The sequence below is a fragment of the Toxotes jaculatrix genome, chromosome 1 (assembly GCF_017976425.1).
Source record: "Toxotes jaculatrix isolate fToxJac2 chromosome 1, fToxJac2.pri, whole genome shotgun sequence".
NCBI lineage: Eukaryota > Metazoa > Chordata > Actinopteri > Toxotidae > Toxotes > Toxotes jaculatrix.
The window spans coordinates 29,473,699-29,484,314 of NC_054394.1; the positions used below are offsets into that span (position 1 = coordinate 29,473,699).

Sequence of the window (10,616 nt, forward strand, 5' to 3'; positions counted from 1 at the left end):
AGACCGGATTAGACTTTTTTGTTAAATAAAAATTAGAGCTGTTATCTCACACTGTTAAATTAGAGGAGCTGACGGCACAAAGAAAAGACCCGTGTTCATCACACTGTTTGTGCCTTTATACATGAAAAGGTTTGGATGAAAATCCTCCAGCCGTGAAAGTGAAAAACAGCCTTACCTTTACGCAGTGACCTGATTCCACAAGAGCTTCTGTGGTTACTGATGAGCAGCCAGTCACTCCTGCAGCAGGCGGGGATCCAGTGCACAGGATAAATAATGAAAAATACAGCTGCAGCAATTAGTCGATTGACAGGAGAATAATGGGCAAATATTTTATAATTGATCAATCAAGTCACTTTTCATGAACATAAACTGAAGATTTTCTGTTTTTCTCAGTTTTAAATCACAGTAAATTGAACATCTTAAAATAATTTGTCATTATTCATGAGCATGAGACAAATTTTGCATTTGCTTCAAACATGTTTTATGACATAAAAATAACTTCTTTAAAATTACCTGATTAAAGTTTCTTAAAAATAACATCAACCTTCATTTAAGCTTCATTTTCAACCACGATTAGCAGCAAACTAACAACTAACAAGTGTAAAGAGATTTAAAGGTGAGCACGGTGAAACTTTCCTCCTTCAGCAGATGAATTTCATGACTTTCACTCAACAGGACATTTTCATCATCGCTCCACATAAACAATCACTGAGTTAAACAATCCTCGAAGAAACCCGAGCATTTCTGAGCCTCACCACGGTGGTATTCACTCACGTGCGTCGTTCCCGTTATTTTGTCCACCTCCCTGTATTCCCTGTGACTTCACATAGAGCAAGTTAAAAAGACAGGCACGACATTTCTTTATTGAAGTACAATAGTGGTCATTCATTATTAAACACATGCAACTCTTACAAAAGTCATAAAACCAACCCTTTACATGTACAAAGATCCTTTTTTTTCCCCCAGAACAGACGATAAAAAATAGGCTTGATGTGTTTATAAAAAACTTGAGTTTAAAGGTTCAGTTAACTTCACTCAAATTAAAACGTCTGTGATTCTCATTTCACTTACATTGGTCAAGTATAAGGCAGCAGCAGTCTGTACAAAGAGCAACTGAACCGATATCTACATGTTGCTTCGTGTTTTCCCAACTTCTAGTTTTGTGGTCTCTCTTCACAAAGAGCCAACACATAAAAAAATAAATAAATAGAATCTGTGCTTTTGGTCCAGAACCACTGTGTAAAGTCTGACCCTTGACCCTGAGCGAGGGGCGGCGGTGAGGTCAGACCATGTCCGTCAGTCCGAACGCGTGCTGGTCGCGTCCGAGCGGAAACTGCTGCGTCCAGTCGATGATGGTCGGCTTGAAGATGCCACAACAGCGCAGCTGGAAAAAGGAGACCAGGTTCCGCACAACGCCCAAACTGCGGGGGGACGACCAGAGATGATTCAGGACACAGTTACAGGCCCCGAAAAAAAATCCAACTTCAACCTCAACAAACCGGATTTTATGAGAAAGACTTTCTGGGCTTGAATAAACACAGTATGAGATCCTGACAGGACTGATCCTGAACGACTGTAACACGCATAGCAGCTTGTCCTTAAGCCACAATTTAGATGCCACTGTAAAGCCTGAAAAATACAGTAAATATTACACTCCAACACACTAATGTCCAACTCACTTGTATGGATTCTGTCTCAGGGAGACGGACGGTCGGAGCTTCCTCTGGTGAAGAGTCAGGCTCGTCCGCTCTGCTGTGGTCAGTCCCAGGAAGGCAATCTGCTCCGACACAAAGGAAACACACCGACCACCACGAGCACAGAGGAGACACTCGGGTCAATCGACCGGAAAACAGAATGAGATCTGGCCTCTCTCACTACTTTCAACCCGACCCTGATGTAAAACTACGACTTTTCTAAAACTCTCCACAGCTACGCCGAAAAAATTCCATGATTTAATGACTTAAAAGGATAAAAAGCATTAATTATACAGCAATTTAAATAATTATTATGGCAATTTTAGTGCTATAGTCAATTATAGTACTTGGTTACTCGTTAACACAGTCCAGGCAGTCAGTCACCTGGTAGAGCTGCAGCAGCAGGATCAAGCCGGACCAGCAGGTGTGGTAGAAGGCCAGCAGGAAGATGCTGAGCAGCCAGGGAGAGCAGCTGACCAGGACGGAGACCACGCCCCACAGGCCCTGCTCCTCGTAATGCAGCACGCAGTGAGTCGACCAGTCTGAAAGAACAGACAGCACAGAAATGTGTTTCTGGTGTATCCAATGCAGAACCGGGTCTGATACTGGGATTAGGCTGCAGGTCGAGTCACTCACAACTGAGACAACCATAGAACATCCAGGCTCCCATCAGCACGAAGGAGAGAAGAAAGAGGATGAAGTAGTGATGGTTCCTCGCACCTGGAGGAGAAGAAACGTGGCGATGACCCAGATTATCCAGAAAAGCACAGACTTTTTTTTACATTTGCCTTGATGTTTCCATTGTCTATATTTATTTCCTAAACAGATATTTGTTTTTAAAGAAAGAAAAATAAAACAATTTCTTATCACATCCCAGAGTTTATAGTTTTGTTCGTTTGTTAACTGAAGTTAGCAGAACATTTTCAAAACCAGTCAATGTGCTTTGATTTGATTAAATCCAGTGGAAAAGAAAAAAAATATATATATTATTAAGGATTTAACTTTGTGGAACAGGGCTTTTGTTTTTATTTTTTTAAAAAACATTTTCCTTATTTTCTCAGCAACTTAAAATAATCTGACGGATCCAGTATATACACCGAGCCCAGTCTCACCGCTACATTTATCCTGATGCAGATAAAAGTGGACATAAGTGGACGTATGTGCTCTCAAACTACACAGATGAACATGTTTTTGTATTTTCTGTCAGTTTCAGACACTTGTAAGAAGCTGCGAGTTGTCGTACCGATGCAGCTGTTGGTCCAGACGGAGTGATGGTCCTGCTTCGCCACACAGGCGTCACAGTGGAAGCAGTGCACCGTTCTCACTGGTTTCTTTATCTGTGACACAGAAGAGGCTGTTACTGCTTGCGTTAATGGCACAGCGCTGTAAAAAGTGAAGGTTTTGTGTTCAGAGCTTCACCATGCAGGAAGTGCAGAATATTCTGGGGTCCAGGCAGCCAGCTTCAGCCAGCACCAACACATTCTGACAACACAAGAACAAAAACTCAGCTCAGCTGTGCCTAAAACATTCACACGTAACATAACGTTATGTGGTTTCTAACTTTTAACAACCATTTTCTTCTCTTCTTCCGTTGCCTTGATGAAGCCCGGGTCGGTCCTGCAGGTGCGGAGGTAGTAGTAGAGCAGAGCAGTGGCATTCAGGGTGAACAGGACCTGAACCGTGGTACAGTGTCCATGTGGGCTTTAAGGTTAAGAAACTCTCCGTTCATTAGCTTTATCAAAAGACAAACATATCAAACGTGAAATCAAAAACCAAGGACACTCCTCTGCTGAGCACAAACGGCTGTCCAGTAACTGCTGTCCTACAGGGTGATGTCTTCTTCAAAGAAAGGATATCTGGGAGGAACCAGAGGACCCAGGTGATGAGCATCCAGAAGACCGAAGCCATGAGAGACGCAGCCGGTAGGAGGGACTGAAAGGATGGACTCGGGAAATTCCTGTTCACACACAAACATCTCTTATTAAACGACAAACAAGCGGAGCGCACTGACATTAACCTCAGAGCGAGCCCAGACGACAGCTCAGAGGAAAACGTGCCCTCACCTTGAAGCCAGATTCATCACGCCTATCACGCAGGCCAGCAGGATCCCTTTGAGCAACCAGGACTCTGAGTTCATATCAAATATTGCGCCGACACTTCCGAACATGGCAGTGCAGAGCAGGATCTGCAGAATGACCTGCAAAAAAAAAAAACGCAAATGGGGAATGAGGCAGTTTTCTGGAGATCGCTGAAGATGTTCTGCTCATGTGTACCCAGGAGCGTGTGCTCTTCAGCGTCGGCGTACCCTGTATCTGTTGACGAGCCGCACGCAGCGCGAGTTGGAGCGGATCCTCTCCTGCTTGATGTGGTTGAGCATGTGGATGAGCAGCGGGCTGTGCACCTGGTGGGCCAAATCGATGGGCGTGTGACCCTGAAGAAGAAGCATTGAAAAAAAAAAAAAAAAAAACGAACACCATAAACACATTCATCATTACTGATTCAAAATGTGAGGTGATACAAGGGTTTATCATCCACCTCGACACAGTAATATCAGCTCAATGCTTATTTAGCTGCTAACTGCCAAATAAAGACCCCTTCACTTCGGCCATCACTACGAGACCACTGTTGTGTTTGTGGTGTGGGTTCTGTGAAGCTCACGTTGATGTTGTCTGCATCCACACTGGCGCCGGCCTCCAGCAGGATGTGGGCAGCGTCTACGTTTCCTGCCAGCACGGCGCAGTGCAGCGGAGTGTTCCTGTTCACTTTGTCCACGGCACTCACAGAAGCATTATTCTTGATTAGGAAGTTGGTGGGTTCAGGCCTAAGACAGAACATCAGCAAGTTTTTTTAAATATCACACACTCGTGCCAAGGTGTTGTGGACTGACTTCAGGTTTGTTTTCAGAGCTGACCCACTCAGTCCTACAGTTTGTGATGCTACGATTAAAATTTCAGGCTGTGACGTGTTCAAATGTTTTAGTTAATGTTTTTAAATTTGGAAGAAAAACAGTATTTGTTATATTTCTACAGTTTGCATTCTTTATAGATATAAAAACACTCTGATGCAGGCAGATTATTATTAAATAATGGAATCAGTGAAGAGCTTTTTGAGCACATCATTTTTAAAACCGGACTCGTTTTGTAAAATTAATGGGAGTGAAAAAGCAACGTGTGCAGGATACTTTCAGATTCAGGTGTACTGCAAATGGAAAAATCATCACAGACGAGATCTCCCTCTATTAAATAATATTTAGCTATTTACACGATTCAGTCGACACCAGTGGGGTTTAGATCGTGTCTGTAATGGAGCAGGGTGCTCACCCAATGATCTTCTGGGCTGCTAACATCAGCGGCGTCTGTCCGTTACAGTCAGGCCCATCAACTTCCTAATTTTAAAAAACAAAGACAGATTACCAGCCAGGAAAATGCAGGAAAGGAAAAAAGTGAAAGAAAAATAAACTCACACCAAGTGGAAAATAAACTGTCTCGGGGGGCTGACCTGTCCTTTAGCCATCAGGTACGCTGCTATGGCCATATGCTGGTAGAGGATGGCCAGGTGGAGAGCGCGGTAACCTTCTCCGTCAGTGATGGAAGGATCTGCTCCATATCTCATCAGCTGGATCACCATGGGGAGGTGGCCCTGCCTGTTCACGGACAAAAACCGGAGGAAAGGCACTGAAATAATCCCCCAGGAAAATGAAAGCACTTTGGCCACTGCTTTCAGATTTATAAGAACAGGGGATCCATTAGAAATGAGCCTAACCCAATTTAAATACGCCCAACCCGAGCTACTAATCCCTTCACAGTCACACAGTCACCTTACGGCCCAGTGAAGAGGAGTAGAGTTCAGGTCTCCTCCGAGCTGGTCGACAATCGCCCCTTTAGAAATATAATACCTGTCAGAAAACAGCAGGGCAGATACAGAGAGCACATCAGTGTTAAACTAAAATCTGTGAAAAATAAAACACCTGGAATCCCTGAGGAAGGACCAACTGTTTTAATTTGATGTTCTGCTGATGCTGACGTGATACTACATACTTTTTTGTATTTTGAATACAACATCCTTTTTAATCTTGTTTAATCTTGTTTACCAGAACATGTGTATACAGAACAATGTTTTGCCTAATTTCACTTAAATCAGGCAGTCAACACCCAGGTATAATCTGAAAATACGACTGAAACTCCATGAGCTTCTGAATAATTCCTCTGAATTTACACCTGATAGTCTAACAAAGGTCTCACTAATGTTTTCTACTGCAGCCTTAATTATTCTTAGCGCTAGTGGGGGAGCTGCAGTGGCGGGTTTAGATGTTTAAATGATGTTCCTCACGTCTCTCCGGGATGTCTGTTCTGTGCTGAGACAGGATTCATATTTTGTAAGTCGTTCTTACTTGACCAGGTCTAAGCGGTTGTTGATGGCCGCCCAGTGCAGCAGAGTCACGTTCTCTTTGTCCGGCTGCCTGACGTCGTATCCTGCTTCCACCAGCTCCTTACAGCGCTCCAGGATCCCGAACCTGGGAGGATCACACAGAGAGAGAAAACATTTTAACTGTCAGACTAACACTTTAAGTTTCGCAATGCTCCAAAATAACAATGATAATAATAATAAATGCAGAAAAATTAAGAAAACTTATGGTGAACCAAGGAAGCAATTACGAATTTTCAACCTGACAGAAGGTGTGTAAGCTGTCAACTGTACACTGAAGTCGAAAAACAGCTTAATTTTATCATAGTTTCAGACTGTGTGGGAAAAAACTGTGCTGTGTTCACATGGTTTCCAACATACTGACAAACAGTGTGGTGAACAGACATACAGGGACATACAGCTCTGCTCTGATGCTTTTTTTTTTTAATGTCTTACCAGGGGAGTGACCTTTCCCCTGCTGCTCACTGATCAGTTACAAAAGGCAGCCTGCACCTGAGTTAGCTGTGTGCTAACCTCAAATAAATCATACTGACAGGACTGTGAAGCCTTAGTTTTCCTTCAAGTGTCTCTTTTCAACTCTTTTCAGTCTGGACAAACAGAAAATGAATCATCATCCTCTGACTGCTGCTCATTAAACACAGAGCATTCCTGGAGTTTTGATCAAATATTTGCCAGTGCCAGAAACAACAAGGTGTGTAGTTACTTCTGAGCTACACAGTTTTAAACATATCTGAATCTCATATTTACCCAAAAGTAATCGGTACCATCTTACTATTTTACTACTGTGGAAACCCTCAGTCAAAACACAAATGTGGAGGATTATTTCTTAAACAGAGAAAAGAAAAAACACCTATGAAAACAAAAACTACAATCTGAGAGTCTGGAGTTTGGTTTAAATCTGAGGTTACGAGCTGGTAAAATTCTACACTTCGACATGTTTTTAACATTTTAGTGACGGGTTGAGGAGCTGCAGCACAGATAATCAAGTTAAGTGACTCATTTTCCCGTGTGGTGGCTGCAGTTTCAGTGGTAAACCACTCCAGGAAACGCTTTAGTATGCTGCATCTAAAATATATCTTGTTCTGTTTAAAGTAGAATTATTAAAACACCCATGAAGATTCAGCCCCTGTGCAGTTATCCATGCACATTGTTTGCATGAACAGAAATTCAGTCATCAGTGGCTGCCTGCTGCCAAGGACGAGATGGCTGCAATTTAAAAATTTCACCCAGCAGTGCTTATGTACTGCTTTAATGCCCTCTTTGATAAACGTTACCACACATTAAATGTCCATGTCCGACAGAGATTTAATATTCCACCACTTACTGCGTTGCCTTCACTATGTCCCAGCTGCTGCTGTCATCCATGTGCGAACGTTTCTTCGGCTGCTGAGTGAGCTCCATCGTCTGATCCGCGCTTTTGCCAAACTGGCCGTGAAAAGCCGGCATGAAGGGATGCCCCATCCCGCCGAACGCAGCCGCTCTCGGCCCGTGACTGTGAGAGTGGCCTGCATGTCCGTGGTGACAGCTGTCACGCATGTGGCTGTGATCCTGCAACACAAACGCCAGATAAAGTCCACAGATCTGGTCCAAAATGGTCCACAGAGAAACCTCAAACTGGCACAGAGCTGTAGCATCAGGGATTTAAGTCAGCTGCAGTGCGTACACACCTCTGGAGCCTTTAAAGATGGCTTTTAACAAATGATATGTTTATAAGTATTATAAAGGTATAAAACAATTATTTTTACTGTACTTAATCATAGATATAAAACAAAACCTCACATAAAACTTCTTTTACTTTTGATAATTTAAGAAGAATTTGTTTTTGTTTACGTACTTGTACTTAGGACTTTGAATGCAGGACTTTTCTTTGAAATGAAGTATTTCATTAGTGTGGCATTACTACTTTTACCCAAAGACCGAAAACCAGCACTGAAACACAGCAAACGACTAGAAGATGAGGATTACAGTTTCACATTAACAGATGGGTTCACAATTTTTCAAGTTCGTCTTTAAACAATCGTCAGGGCCCCAACATTTTTGCTCACTGTAATCATTCCTTCTGTTCGTACTGGCCAGTAAAAGATCCTTTCCTAATAAGCTTTCAGTCTAAGCAATATTCAAAAGTTTATCTGGACTCAATATGAGTCTTCAGCTGTCCAAAACAGATAAATCAGTCAGGTTGTGCAATCCTGCTTTGCTTTGTTAATATTACATATCTGTTAAAGCTGCAGTGTGAGCTGCACTGCAGCTCAACAGGAAAACAGTGTCTGGTCAAAAACTAAGAGTTTTTATTTTGTTTGTTTTAGTAAAAATAATGTAACTTTGGAAAATACCACTTGACTTTAATTAACTCCAGATAGGCCTCTGCATAGCTGAAAGACTTAAGTCACTAAAATGAAAGCACATTAGGAAGTGATTTTTTTTTACTGCCTTGTATGAACAGGAAGAACAACTAAGGATTACAGAACCTGTTTCAATATTCATAGAAGCACCTGGTTATTGTTTTAAGACAGACTGGAAAAACCACGACCCTTTAAAGGGAGAAGATAAGAAACAATGAAATGGTTAAACACGAATCATCATCATCATGTCATCCAGACTAATCTTTCCGTAACGTGGACGTCGATGCGTTCACACGCAGAAAATTAGCTCGTTATATCTGTCTGAGAAATTAGTTAGCTAGTTCTGGTTAACGCCGGGTGACTAGCAGCAGGTTAACAACACCCACACCGGCCAGCAGACCAACTGACAGCTGATTTTTTTTTCTCTCGATGTGTCAGTGTCTGTCAGGACAGGTTATTCCGCGTTACAGCAACTTACAGCCGAGCGACAAATAAACAGCGAGCTAGCTCGTCCATGCTAACAACCTGCCGAGACAGTAGAACTAGAACATTATACGCCGGGTCTCCACCACATGAACCAGAAGCCCCACGAGCCAGGCAACAGCGGCAGGTAATTAATATAAACCGACTTACATTGGCGTCCTCAGCCCAGTCCATCTTGTTGTGAAGGAACGAAGGGAAAGTTCCTGCCGCCGCACGGGCCAGAATTATCGTACGACTTCCGCTGCTTGATTTTCAAGATAAAAGTCAAGTCAAAGTTATTATAGATAATAAACGGATAAAAAAATCTCCACATAATAAAAAAATAATAATAATAATAATAAAAAACCTTTAAAAAGGATGGGGAAAAGCTGAACTGAAAAAAGGAAACACAACAGAGAGACCCCTTTTCTGTCTGTCCGCAGTCAGGTGTCAACATGAAAATCATAATGGCCTTTAAATATCTCTTCATAATGTGCTTCCAATGTAAGTGACAGGGACAAAATCCACAATCTTCATTCCATTCAAAAATAATAAAGTCTAAAGCTAATATGAGGCTTCAGCAGTCTGAGTCGGACAAATCAAGTTGATATTCTCTGAGGACACAGTCTTTTCAGAGCTAAATTCCCCCCACATGGTTCTGGGCCAAGAGGCGATTTACACAAGAGAGATGTGGAAACTTTATGGAAAAACAGAAATCGTGTGATGGTTAGCTGCAGGAAAGTAAATCATCCTTTTGTTTTAAAGAAGCAAATTTAAAACCAATAGATGCTTACATAATGCAGTGACCTTTGGCAAAACTAGTGCATCCTGCTGACACTGCAAACCTGGAGCTCTCAGGACTCTTGTAGTGCTGGTTTTGTGCTTTCCAGGCTTGTAATTTGTCTTTGAATGCAGGGCTGTCAGATATGCATTTAGCAATAAAAACATGAAACACATCCAACATAATGTGAGATGGAAGAAGATGGAAGGACTCCTTCCTTATTTGTGTTTTGATTATTAAGGTATTTTATGATTAATGTGCATGGATTCAGGATGAGATATTCAACAATATCATGTAGGTTCACATACTATTACAACGTTTGATGTAGCCCGCTTTAGTTCTTCAGTGACCCTTTTTATTTTATTAAAATATTTTATTTTGAAGGCAAGCGCGTTAAACAGGAAATCTTCTTTTTGGTCATTTTCATTACCTTGATTCATTTCGTTTAGTCTTTCCTTCTTCCTTCAGATGCAACGGTGACTGTCGTTGGGCAATTGTGGTTTTTACTCCCGCCTACAGGCCCGTTCCTGCTCCTACCTGCATTATTCAACAGTAGAAATCAATATTTAAAGCATCATTGTAGAAAAACAACAAACGTCCCGGTGGAAATTCACAGAAAATCGAGGTCTGTTATCATCTCATGCTCATGATAAATTCATCAGAGACATGTTGGGTTTTAAACCGTCTTAAAACAATCTGCGAATAAAGGCTTTTTCAAAATAAAATGTCTCTGGGAGAAGCTGCTTTGGTATCATGAGTGAAAAACAACAGTAGTTTCTTTTTGGAAAATCACAGCTTTCTAGTGTGTTTACGTTTATGAAAGGCAGTGGTTTGAATACACTGCTGGGTCGTGCTGTTGCGCTTGTCTATTCCCTAGAGAATCCAGCAATTCACGTTGTTTGCGCCTTCCGG

General features: G+C 42.0%; 1 protein-coding gene across 1 annotated transcript; it reads right to left on the minus strand.

Annotated features, from left to right (window-relative positions):
* Positions 1-843: 843 nt before the first annotated feature.
* On the minus strand, positions 844-10,221 carry zdhhc13 (zinc finger DHHC-type palmitoyltransferase 13). Its single transcript, XM_041044314.1, has 18 exons — positions 10,135-10,221; positions 9,095-9,188; positions 7,444-7,667; positions 6,085-6,207; positions 5,512-5,589; positions 5,193-5,337; positions 5,015-5,079; positions 4,353-4,515; positions 4,000-4,125; positions 3,758-3,891; positions 3,551-3,651; positions 3,266-3,390; positions 3,114-3,176; positions 2,938-3,031; positions 2,331-2,414; positions 2,079-2,236; positions 1,680-1,777; positions 844-1,421 (listed from the first exon to the last, which is right to left on the minus strand). The coding sequence occupies exons 2-18, from the start codon at positions 9,116-9,118 to the stop codon at positions 1,283-1,285; spliced, it is 1,944 nt and encodes a 647-aa protein (XP_040900248.1). The 5' UTR covers positions 9,119-9,188; positions 10,135-10,221; the 3' UTR covers positions 844-1,282.
* Between the last annotated feature and the right edge of the window lie 395 nt (positions 10,222-10,616).

Coding starts and splice junctions, on each gene's coding strand:
- zdhhc13 (XM_041044314.1), bottom strand. CDS start 9,118: ATGGACTGGGCTGAGGACGCCAAT. Junction 2,415..2,937: donor CTGGACCAACAGCTGCATCG/GTACGACAACTC, acceptor CTTCTCCTCCAG/GTGCGAGGAACCATCACTAC. Junction 2,237..2,330: donor GTTCTATGGTTGTCTCAGTT/GTGAGTGACTCG, acceptor CTGTTCTTTCAG/ACTGGTCGACTCACTGCGTG.